Source organism: Meleagris gallopavo, chromosome 29 (assembly GCF_000146605.3).
Source record: "Meleagris gallopavo isolate NT-WF06-2002-E0010 breed Aviagen turkey brand Nicholas breeding stock chromosome 29, Turkey_5.1, whole genome shotgun sequence".
NCBI classification, from domain to species: domain Eukaryota; kingdom Metazoa; phylum Chordata; class Aves; order Galliformes; family Phasianidae; genus Meleagris; species Meleagris gallopavo.
The window spans coordinates 2,022,818-2,034,741 of NC_015039.2; the positions used below are offsets into that span (position 1 = coordinate 2,022,818).

Genomic DNA, 11,924 nt, shown 5'->3' on the forward strand with positions numbered 1-11,924 from the left:
CCCACTCCACCCACCCCCATGATTTTAGCCCCCAGGCTGTGGTGATGGCAGGAAGCAAAGTGAAGAGGGACGGAGCGGTGTGAAATCTGTTGGAGGGGGGCCCCGTTCGATGCAGCCCCTCCTCGGGGTGCTCACCTGCTGCAGGTCGGCCACGCTGTACTTGTGGGGGCACTCCAGGAGGTAATTCCTGTGATCGAGGCTGCAAATAAGCACAGAGAGGAGCTCGCTGGGAGCTTCCCACGTCTTGGAGGGGTGAGGAAGAGCCCAGGGGATGAAGGCTCCGGGTGACTGTAAACCTGACACCGCGCCAAGCAACGCATCGCAGATCCTGCCATTGAAAATTGTTTGGGAGCATTTCAAAAGGGGGAAAAGAAATCTCTCATCTGTTTGCCCAGGTGTTTCCTGTCCAGCCCCGGCCAGGAAAGCGCTTCCTCCGGCCCATCTCCACGCGCCGCCCCACGGACACACGGGGAGCTTCCTCCAGCAGATGACATGGAGGGGAAAACCAGCCCACATCCCATGGGAACGGCTGCCAGTGCTTGGGGGGGTCAGAAACGGCGTGGTTTGGTGGGGCAGGACGGGGGGGCACGGCTTCTAACTGAAAGGGGAAATTGGGCTTGGATGTGGGGAGCAGTTCTACGGTTCTGTGATCTCTGAGGTCTCTTCAAACCCTGCGCCACGATTCCACGGTTCTATGATCTCTGAGTCCCTTCCAACCCAACCATGCTCTCATTCCACGGCTCCACCATCTCTGAGGTCTCTTCTAACCCAACTGTGCCACGATTCCGTAATTCGGCAATCTTTAAGGTCCCTTCTGATCCAACCGCGCTGCGATTCCGTAATTCTACGACCTCTGAGGTCCCTTTCAACCCCACCACGGCAGCAACGGCGACAGACGGAGCAAGGTGCCACCCAGCAGGAAGCACCTGGGGTGCTCACCGTTTGCTCAGCTCCTTCAGGGCCCCGCTGCGGCACACGCTCAGGTAATCCCCCAACAGCTTCAGCTGCTCCCGGCTCCGACGGATGCGCCTCATCCTCTCCACGTGGTCGTAGAGGCTCTCGTTGACCAACTTGAGATCAATCAGCGGCTGCTTACGGATCTGGGTGAGGAACTTCAGCGCCTGACGGCAAACCTACGGCAGAGAGAGGGGGAAAGTCATCCAGAGGACCTCCAGGACCACCCCCAGCCACGGCTCCATCCTTCTCACCCCCTCTTGCTCAGGTCCCAGTTGTGGATGAGGCGTGAGGGGATGACCACCTCGTCGTCCCGGTGGCAGCTGTCGCAGTAGTAGAGCCCGGAGTAGGCACAGAGTTTGGGTTTGGCGAAGGAGAAGCCGATCTGCCTGGAGCAGCCTTTGGGGAACAGAGAACAGGAAGTAAGAGGGGACCCCGTGACCTGGGGGGAGGATGTGGGGTGAGACGTGGGGCAGGAAAACCTGGGAAGGGGGTGGACATGGGGTAAAGCATGTTCCAGTCAGTTGGACCACGACGGACCAACTCCACACACAAGGCATCGTGACATTCCTGAACCCGTCTTGGTTTTAATCCATAAGTTATTTAGATGATCTTTAAGGTCCTCCCCAACCCAATCCTACTCAGCCCAATCAATCATTCCATGGTTCTATGATTCTTAAGGTCTCTTCCAACCCAACCCTACTCAGCCCAACCCAACCCTACTCAGCCCAACCCAACCCTACTCAGCCCAACCCAACCATTCCATGATTCTGCAATCCTTAGGGTCCCTTCCAACCCAACCACGCCGTGATTCCACGGTTCTGTGATCTTTGAGGTCCCTCCAACACAGCCGTGCTGTGATTCCACGTCTCTACAATCCTTAAGGTCCCTTCCAACCCAACCCTACTTAACTCAACCCAACAATTCCATGGTTCTTCCATCTTTGAGGTCCCTTCCAAACTGTGCCATTCTATGACTCTGTGGATTTAATGTGTTTGTTTATTCCTCCCTGCCCTTCTTTTAGGACATCACAGCAGCGTAAGGCACAACCTACATCCCACCTGCCCACCCCATCACCTGGGGATGGGAGAAGCAAAAACTGAGGTGTGCAGCCCGGGGGAATCTGGCTCAACTCCTGGGGGAGAGCTACATCTGACAGTTGCTCCATCTGAACGGAGTTGTGAAGACAGGAAAACTCTGGGTGCTATTTTTAATGGGTTCACTTCTCTAAAACAACCAACACAGCGTCGGTGGGTCCGTGTCTGCCCCAGGAAGAGCCAAGGCCGCCCCATCACCCCCATCCACTTCTTTGCAATCTGGAGTGCACTGCCAACATTTTACGGAGCTCGGGTGTTGAGTATCAAACACCAAACCAAAGAAGCCTATATTTCTTGTTCTACCCTGGCACACTGGGAAACCACTCCTGTCCTAACGGGGCTGCCCTAGTCAGGGCTGGAATGCAGCAGACACCTAAGGAAAAGCAAAGCAAAGAAATGGGGAAGGAAGATGGGTCTCTTCAACTTGCTGCTTCCCTCTGTTGGTAGGTGGAAGGACACAGCCCGGGGGGAAGGCAGGGACCAAAAAATGGAAAATATGGAAAAAAAAGATTAAGGAAGAACCTGCTGGAGGGGACGAGAAACGCAACTGAAGCAAGAGAAAAGCTGAAGCTTAATTATCTTAGCGAGGTACAGAACAAATTATAGCTCCCAGAGAGGTCAGTGGGTGTCATGCTGTTAAACCAGGAGGCGTTGCTGGAAGGTCGACGAGCGCTGCACGAAGCAGCTGGTCACACCCAGAGCAGCCTTACTGGAAAAACTGCCCTGCTCCTCGGGCTTGCCTTGAGCGTGCCTTCCCTGTGGGCTGGGGGCACTGGACGCCCACGATGGGGTCCATCAGCTCCACATGAGGTTGCTTAGAGCCAATCTTTTGCCTACACCGTAAATCTCTTGGGCAGCAACCCAGCAGAGCGTGGTTTGATGCGCTGGGTGGGACGGGGATGGAGATTGGGTGCTGGGGGATTCTTCCTGTGCCAAAGACACCGCAAAATCTGGGGGTCGAAGCCCAACAGAGGGGCTCCACCATAACCTCGTTAACCTGAATGAACTCAACGCAGAGCTGGGTTCCTCACTGCAAACCAGCCCCATCTACCTGCGCAGATGAAGCTCTGCGAGTCCAACCCCTTCTCCATGGGGATGGCCACCAGGTACTGCAACAAGAAGCCGTTCTCCTTCACCATGCTCTTCAGCAGCACCTGGGAATGGCCGTCCAAGCTGCCCCCCAGGGTCAGTGCCTCCTCGGCTGCCTCCAGGTAGGAGCCCAGCACCGCTCGCACCAGCTCCCTCCATGCCGCGGCCTCCTGCGCGCTCTCAGCCTGCAGTTTCAGCACAGCCTTGGAGGTGATCACCTTGAAGAAGGAGGGTCCCCCCAGGCTGGTGTCGGGGAGGATGTCCTGGATCGTCTCTATGCCGTAACTGTTGCTTAAGATTTTGTCGTTGTTCCGCACTTTAAAGCACTTTAAGGTTTCCAATGAGAGGGAAAATATAAAAGGGACCCACGTCTTATCTACGTCCGCATACAGGACGGACTCTTTGATGGCATCCAGCTCTGGTTTGTGGGATAAAGTCCAGTCCAAGCCGTTCCCAGGTGCTTCATACTGGAGCGGAGCACAGGGCTCGCAGCCATCCCCCCCGTCCTCGGGGTACTCCAGCGTCTCCCACTCCTCCTCCTCCAGCTGCGGGCGGCACTTGCGCAGCGCCTCGCGGATCCGATCCAGCCAGTCCTCAGCCTCATCCCGGGAAGGAGCCCTCAAGCAGAGCTTTTTCCCCAGGAACACCAGCTCGAAGCGTCCATCCGAATGCGTCAGCGCCAGCGACTCGCAGCGCAGCAGGGAAAAGCTCTCCACGCAGATGCGGTCCTCGTGGTCCAGGAAGAGCCGCAGCTCCAGCGGCGACAGCTCGCAGGAGAACTCCTTCCAGATGCCCATGGCTCCGCGCCGCTCCAGGCTGCCCAGCTTCAGCAGTCCCCGAAAAGGGTTGGAGAGACCTTGGGGGAAAAGGGGACGGCTCAGAGGGACCCGAAGTGGGGACAGAGGAGAACCAGGGGGTGGCTCACAGTGTGCAGCACAGGCAGCGAGGCTTTGGTGGGATAGGGAATGGGGATCCCGATGGGAGATGGGGATCCTGGTGGAATACGGGATGGGGAACAGATGCCAGTGGAATACGAGACGGGGAGCAGACCCTGGTGGAATATGAGATGGGGATCCCAATGGAATATAGGATAGGGATCCTGGTGGAATATGGAAGGGGATCCCAGTGGAATAAGGGAAGGGCAGGAGTTTGCAGGACCGGCTTGCTGGGCCCCATCATGGTCCGTATGCTCTTGGTGTTGAGGCTAAGGATGAGAAGGAGGGCGTAAAGGAAATCTGTGCCGCATCCCATTCCCCCCGTGTCCCAGCAGTGCCCCATGGGCTCAGCAGTGCCACGGAAGCACCAGCTGTGGGGCTGTCAGCACTGCCAGCACCCAGCGACGTGCTGATCCCAAATGGGTGACTGATTCCCCACTGGTCCCACAGCGGGGCCATGGGGCACACGTACCCATCTGGCGGCGATGCACAACGCTGAAACCCTTCTGCTCTCGCTCGGGGGACAGCCTGGGGCCCTGCGAGGATGGCGGGGACGGCCTTTCCAAATCCAAAGCACTGAGCAGCCCTGAGGTCAGGCCCTCCCCGGCCCCATCTGGCACAAAGCCGTTGGCATCAGCTGGGATTTCATCGCTCTCTCCTGCTGAAGGTCTGTAGAAATCGTCTTCTGAAATCCAGCTCTTCCTATTCTGTTATAAAAAAGATGCAGCAGAAACAAATATCCATCAACCAACTCCAGCACACACATCCACCGTGAGCCTGTGCACACACAGCGCAGCCATCTGGGCTGCTTGGGCACATCCAGGCTGTGTGCTGCAGAGCAGGGACACGAAATGTGGAGATGTGGCTCACGGGGGCACGATTTGGTGGGCATGGGGGCAAGGACTTGGGTGGATGGTTGGAGATCTTGGAGGTCTTCTTCAGGCTGAACGATTCTACAAGTGATCACAATGGGGAGGGGTTGGGGTCGGACTTGGAGATCTTGGAAGCCTTTTCCAACCTTAACGATTCGACGAATGAGTGTGGTGGGATGGGTGCACCTCCAAGAGCCCCAAATCCAACCCCAACCTGTCCCCACCACGGAATCATTCAGGTTGGAAAAGACCTCCAAGATCATCAAACCCAACCGTCTTTTCCACCCTGAATGATTCTATAAGTGGGCACGGTGGGGACGGGCTGGGGTTGGACTTGGGGATCTTGGAGTCTTTTCCAACCTTCACAATTCTGTGATTCTACTTGGGGACGTGGTTTAGCAGCCTTGGTGGCGATGGGCTGATGGTTGGATATTAGGAGTCTTTTCCAATCTTACTGACTCTATGATTCTATCTTCGTGATAAACCCGGCTGCTGCCTGGCTCTCCTGTCCACACCACTTTCTGGTTTTGCTGGAGTAGAGCAAAGTGCAACGCACGGTGCCTCCAACTGCTGGGGGGCTCAGCTGCAAACGAGTGGTGGGATTTGAAAGCACAAAAACAAACTCGGGTTGGTTCTCTCCCCCTAAACCACACAGGGGCTCAGGAGGAGGAGTGCAGCCCTGCAGCACCCACGTGCAATAACGTTGGTTCCTACCAGGACCGACCCTTCTTTGCCTGCCAAGAGCATTTTATCCCAACCACAAACAAAACCACGGTGGGAATCAGCAGCGAAGAGCGGGAGGTGTGGGAAGGCCCTGTTTACCCTGGGCTGAGGAATGCAGGTTGCTCTGTGAGTCATGTCAGAGCAGGGGGGGGTTTCCTGTTGACACCGTATGTTATCCATAGATTAGTCAGGCTGGCCCCAAGCCAGGAGGAAATGGAGGAGACGGGAGAGCTGGGAAGGAGCCAAAGGAACGTGGACCCGAGGGAGGGATGCTCAGGGGGGTGGGAAGTGCATCCCCAGCACGTGGGCACTCGTTGTGCTGGGGGGTGTCTGCTCAGACCCAGCATCCCCAGGATGGCTCAGTGGGATCTGGGATGCTGGGGCTGGATTTGGGCATTATTTACACCAGAAGTGCTGCTGGCAGCTCTGGGGATCAGCGCTTCGAGCCCAGCAACGCCGCCACCCGCTTCACCACTCTTCCCCATTAGATCAGGAAGGGTAACACGAGGATTCTGTGCACTGTGAGCTGTGACACCTACCGGGCAGCCCGGCAGCGGGGAGCAGAGGAGTTTGGCAGCAGGGCTGCGCACCACGCGGCCTTCCTTCCCCCCATCCACGTGCTGTGGGGCCGGGATGCTGTCCTCCTCCTGGGGAGCAGTGCAGGCCTCAGCTGGTGGTGGGGAAGGCGGTGGGTGGGTGTCCTCGGGGGGTGGTGGGGAGCAGCCCAGCACGGCTGGGATCAGCCGCTCCGATGGGGCACCAAAGCTCGGCTCGGCTTTCCTGAACTCGGAGAGCACCCTTTGAAGAGAAGCTGCAGTGAGCATCACTCTGCTGGTGGTACATCAAGCAGAAAGGGGGGTTTGCACCCTCAGGGCAAAGACCCCGCAAAGGATGCCCTTCCCAGCGATGTGAGGGGATTTTAATTCGCTAACAGGGTGAGCTAATGGATCCCAGCTGCTGCCAAACAGCTGTGTTCTTGACAGCAGTTCGCAGGCATTCCCATGGCCCCAGCTCAGCAGTGCCCGCTCAGACCAAACCAGGCTCAGGCTGAGAACTGAGTCACGGGTTCTGCACCAGGATTATCATCCCTGCCCAGTGCCACGAGCAGGTGACAGCGCTGCGAGCTACGGGAAGAGCAGAGCTCTAAGCCATGGGAAACAGCTGAGCAATTAGCAGCATCAGCTTCAAGTGCTCCAAAGCTCCTAACGAGCCTGGGCTGAGCTCCGGCCAAAACACGCTTAAAGAAACGGTGGTGCAGCTCCTTTTTGCCTTTCAGGCTGCTCCCAGGAGGAAAACTTGTTAAACAGAGAGAGCCCGCAGGGAGGAAATGAGAGGTGAGGAGGGGGACTCACTCTTGCAGCGACCTGTCCAGGTCCTCGGCCGTGGCCGTGCCCAGGTCGGAGTCGCAGGACAGCGGCTCGTCGCCGCGCTCGGGGCTGCGGGCGCAGTGGGGCTGCACGCTGTCGGAGCCCAGGCTGGAGGACAGCTGCGATGAACCCGTGGTGTTCAGGCTCAGTGAGGACGACGTCCGCTTGGGTTTGTCGCCCGCTTTGCCGATGGGCAGCGCTGAGGGTTGGATTTCGATCTCATCGGAGCCCGAAGATTGGGAGATGGAGCCCAGAGATGCTTTTCTCTGAGGTTCATCCGTCGGGGGCTCCAGCAGCTCGGATACAGGGCACAGCCCCGAGAGGGACAGCGGGGTGACGGTCCACTCGTTGAGCACTGCCGACTTGTAGGACAGCTGGAAGGTGAGGGACGACAAGCCCTGCAGGAAGCTCAGGAGGAACTCGCACTCCTCGGCATCCAGGAGCAGCGCTGCGGGTTGGTAGAACTCGGGCAGGCGGGAGCGCTCGCGCAGCAGCAGCTTCAGGTAGCACTCCACCAGTCCATCGTTCAGAGCCAGCCTCAGCCAGGCCCGGCAGCGGCCCACGTCCGTGGTGATGAAAATGAGTTGTTCCAGCTCTGAGATGATGTTCCTGGGGGGAAGGGGAGAGAGAAAAAAGAGTGGGATGCGAGGGATGCGCGCCCACAGCGCTGCGTTACGGGAGGTGGGTGCTGATAGGTTGTGGTTTCCTATGGGGAAACATCGGCTCCTGAACTCCCCCCACACCAAACACATCAGGTTCAGCCACTCCTGGGCGCAGCCCTTCTGGCTGGAGGCATCTCCCCTGCTCCCATCTGGGGAAGGGAGTGAAAAACCCACTGGTGTCACCCACTGGTGTCCACCATGCCTCTGAGTGCCACAGTAAGGCAAAGGGAACACAGAAGCGTTGTGTGCTCCAACTACCCTCACTGCCCTCATTTTGGCTGCTTTTTCCCCAAACCCTGCCTGCCCCCAGCTCGCTGCCGGGGAAAAGAGAACAGGTTTGTTGTCTTTGAGGGGCAGAGGAAAAACACCTTCAGAGGGCACAAAGCCATCCTGCACAGCACCAAAGCGCTCTCATCGTCCGCTCTATATTTGCTCATCAGCAGCTGATGGGGTCGGGGGGGGGTCTCAGACCTCCCTGTGTATGGGATGCCACTGGGGGGGGGGGACACCACCAGGTGCCCCCCGGCAGCACCACGCTCTCCTGCACACACCTTTCGGGACCCGACACCCTCTGAGATCACACAGCTTGAGCTGAAGGGCGCAGAGCTCCCTGCCAGCCGTCCGACCCTCTCAGAGGGCAGAAAAACGAGCGTGGGGACGCACCGGTGTGTGATGCTCTTCAGCAGGGCCCAGAAGACGGGCTGGGGGAGCGGCAGCCGGCCGCCTGCTTTCCTCCCTTTGCCCCCTGTCTCTGTCCTGATGTGCTTCGCCTTCAGCCCGTGCACAAAGATGGCCTCCAGGGCGCTGCACAGGGTGTTGGCATTCCCATCATCGCTGGTCACCACGGCATCCGAGGAGACGTACTGCTTCTGCAGGGCCTTGATGGAGCTCACCAGCTGCTTCTTGATCAGCTGCAGCATGGGAGGTGCAGGGTTAGATTGTAGGGTCAGGAAAAAGGGCAGCAATGGGGACACCGAGTTGCAAGCAACCGGGATGCTGAGCTGCAAGCTATAGGGACACCGGGCTGCAAGAAACCGGGGTGCAAGCAACTGGCAAGCTGGCCTGCAAGCAATCGGGGCGCTGGGCTGCAATATTTAGGGACACTGGGCTGTAAGCAACTGGGAAGCTGAGCTTCAAGCAACTGGGAAGCTGGGCTGCAAACAGGGAAGCTGGGCTGCAAGCAACCAGGATGCTGAGCTGCAATCTATGGGGGTTCTGGACTGCAAGCAACTGGGATGCTGGGCTGCAAGATATGGGGAAGCCAAACTGCAAGCAACAGGGGTGCTGGGCTGAAGGTTTGGGGATGCTGGGCTGCAAGCAACAAAGAAACTGAGCTGCAAGCAACTGGGATGCTGGGCTGCAGACACCTGGGACAACGGGCTGTAAACTATGGGGATGCCAAGCTGCCAGCAACTGGGATGCTAGGCTGCAAGCTACGGGGATGCCAAGCTGCCAAGCTCATCCAGAGGCTCTGTGCGGCTCCTGCCCAATCCACGCGCTCTGCAGATGCTGCCCATGAGCACTGCAGCTGACCCAGTCGAGCTGGGGACTCACTCTGTTGGCATCAGAGTCCACCTGGCTTTTGTAAATGAGTCACGGATGCCGACTGCCCTTCCCACAGCTCATGTTTTGGGGCTCATTGGGTTTCTGGGGTTTTACAGTGCACAGCACTTCTACAGACAGCAAAGCCTTTCCCAGCTGAATGCTTTCTTGCACTGAATTCTCAGCCCTGAATGTTTTGCCAGCACCCAAGCGAGGTTTGCAGCCGTAGCTGAAGGCCACGTGCCCAAACCCTGCTGTGCAGCCCCGTGCTCCCCAGCCGCCCCTGATCTGTCAGGCCAAAGCAGTGTCACAGTGCAAACAAAGCTGTGTGCCACGCGCGGAGCGCTGCTGCAGGGCAGTGAGGTGCACACAGCACTGCTGCACCCCCAGCAGTGGGGCTGAGCACCGTGCCCACATCCTGCAGGGTTTGTGCATCCCACATGCAGCCACAGAGGGGTGTAAGAACCGCCCGAGAGCATCGCCAGGTCTCAGCAGTGCCTGGGGGTCCCTGTGCGTGTCGGAGGGCTGGGAGCACAGCTCACCTGGATGACTTCCTTGGGGTCATCGGCGTGGCTCGAATGCATCTCAGCTGCTGCTCCCACCCGTGCTCACATGTCACCTGTGGGTCACACAGCAGTGTCAGTCACACCGAGGGCACTTTGGAGCTCGCGGTGCAGTTTGCAGATGCCGCACCAGGGCGAGGGGAACGCTCCAGCACTGCCCCACTCCTGGCAGAACAGAAACCCCACAAAGCGTCCGGATTTTCCCCCGCTGTGTCCGGAGGCATGGGAGCAAAGCAGCACAGCTGCCCCTCAGCTCAGCTCCATCCCCACTCATCTGCCTCCAGACCCACGGGCAGCTCCAGCAGCAGCCACTGCCACAAAATGCTGCTAAGAGCCACAGAGCTCGGAGAGGAAACCTTCCCCCGACGTGGGAGCGTCGCTGTGGCTTTGCTGTGAAGCAGAGGGCAGAGCCCAGCAGTGCTTTGGCAGGCCGGTGTGCTGCCACCCCATCGGCTCACACAGCAAAGGGCAGTCGTGGAGGTGGCCCAAACCCTGAGCAAATCCCAAGTAAGAACATCAAATCCCAGAAAAGAACCTCAAATTCAAAGGAAGAACTCCAAATCCCAGGCGACAACTCCAAGCCCCAAGGAAGAGCCTCAGATCCCAAGCAAGAACCCTAAATCCCAGGAAAGAACCCCAAATCCCACAAAAGAACCCCAAATCCCAAGCAACAACTCCAAATCTCACAAAAGAAGCCCAAATCCCAAGCAACAACTCCAAGTCCTAAACAAGAACCTCAAATCCCACGAAAAAACACCAGATCTCAAGCAGGAACCCCAAATCCAAAGGAAGAAGCTCAAATCCCAAGCAAGAACCCCGAATCCCAGCCCGAGCAGCCCCACGCAGCCCCCTGACGACCAACCCCACAACGGTCAGAGTTCAACAGCTGATCTTATAGAAAAAGAAACCGTTTTCACCACCACTCATCACGAGATTTCCCCCTGGGGTTGCAACACCGACCGACGGGAGCGCAGCACTTGCAGAACCCCACACCGCCCTTCTGTGGGGCCGCGAGGTGACAGCACTGCCCACCCTGCTGTCCCCACTGAGCAGCGACAGCAGCAGCTCTGCAGAGCTGCTGGTTGGCGTAGGATGGAGCTCAGCTCCCAGCAGCACAACCAGCCCGACCTGTCTGCTCCAGCACTGCGAGCTCAGCCACAGGACGTGGGGCTGCTCCTCCCCGAGGGACGCAGCACTGTGGAAGGCGCTGCTGCTTTCGCCCTGCCATGCACACCACGTGGGGTGGAGGTTTGAACTCACGGCTGAGGATCGGTGCTGCCTCCCTGCATTCCCCACCCTGAGAGTGACGCAGGGCAAAACACCTCGAGGTGACAGAGAAATAGAACAGAAAGCGAGCGGTGCGGTTTCCCAGCGAGGAAGCAGAGCTGTGTGCTCACAGTGGGTCTCTGGGTCGGGATGTCAGCTCGTCCCAGAGCTCTGTGCTCTCCCAGCGAGTTACAAACAGCTCCCGGCCAGCAGCTCATCGCAGGTGGAAAACACGAGCAGTGTGGGGCCGGTGAGTCAGGGCTGCAAGGGGAACAACTCATTTTCCAAGCACGAGCGCAGCGCTGCTCACCGCCCGCCCAGAGCTGAGCTGGGATGGAGGAGAGCACGGGTGTGGGTCTGTGCCCACACGTCCCCAGGGAGCTCACAGCTGTGGGACCTCAGCTCCGATCCCATCTGCTTCCCAACGCCATCCTGTTCCCCACCAGAGTGATGCACTGATGTCAAACTGCTGTGGGGCTGAATTCTGCCCCAGCCAGGTGTTATGAGCTGAGCCTTTGGTCGCAGGACGGCGCTCCTCAGGGCTGTGTGAGAGATGGGAGGTGACGGCCCTTCGGATCAGGGACTGCTGCTGGGGAGGGCAGCACTGAGAGCACAGAGCAGAGCCCCTCATGGCTGCCCAGCGCCCAGCAAGCTGTCAGCAGGGCAGGAAGAGCAGAATTCACCACAGCGAGGGAACGGGGCACAGCGCAGCCAGGAACAACACCAGCCCCGTTGGGGGGGCACGGGAACTGTGGGGTGGGAGGCCAACATGGCCCCACCAAAGGGCACAGGGCGTATGGGGCACGAGGTCTGCATCAGCCTGGGGGCACACAGCCCCACTGCGGGCACGGCGC

At 58.5% G+C, this 11,924-nt stretch overlaps 1 protein-coding gene across 4 annotated transcripts; it reads right to left on the reverse strand.

Moving 5' to 3' along the window:
* Positions 1-10: 10 nt before the first annotated feature.
* PLEKHM1 (pleckstrin homology and RUN domain containing M1) lies at positions 11-11,911 on the reverse strand. 4 transcript variants are annotated; one of them, XM_019623407.2, is made up of 11 exons: positions 11,514-11,911; positions 11,202-11,331; positions 9,784-9,860; positions 8,363-8,610; positions 7,023-7,646; positions 6,210-6,468; positions 4,548-4,782; positions 3,103-3,996; positions 1,209-1,353; positions 940-1,134; positions 11-199 (listed from the first exon to the last, which is right to left on the reverse strand). In XM_019623407.2, exons 3-11 carry the CDS (start codon positions 9,823-9,825, stop codon positions 25-27), a joined length of 2,817 nt encoding a protein of 938 aa, XP_019478952.1. In that variant the 5' UTR covers positions 9,826-9,860; positions 11,202-11,331; positions 11,514-11,911; the 3' UTR covers positions 11-24. The 4 variants fall into 4 exon arrangements, with proteins under 4 accessions (XP_019478952.1, XP_019478951.1, XP_019478953.1 ...); XM_019623406.2 differs by having other exon boundaries at positions 11,202-11,911; XM_019623408.2 differs by lacking the exons at positions 11,202-11,331; positions 11,514-11,911 and adding an exon at positions 10,933-11,149.
* Positions 11,912-11,924: the final 13 nt, after the last annotated feature.

Coding starts and splice junctions, on each gene's coding strand:
- PLEKHM1 (XM_019623407.2), bottom strand. CDS start 9,825: ATGCATTCGAGCCACGCCGATGACCCCAAGGAAGTCATCCAG. Junction 8,611..9,783: donor ACCCCAAGGAAGTCATCCAG/GTGAGCTGTGCT, acceptor CCCATGCTGCAG/CTGATCAAGAAGCAGCTGGT. Junction 200..939: donor CTGAAGGAGCTGAGCAAACG/GTGAGCACCCCA, acceptor GCTTATTTGCAG/CCTCGATCACAGGAATTACC.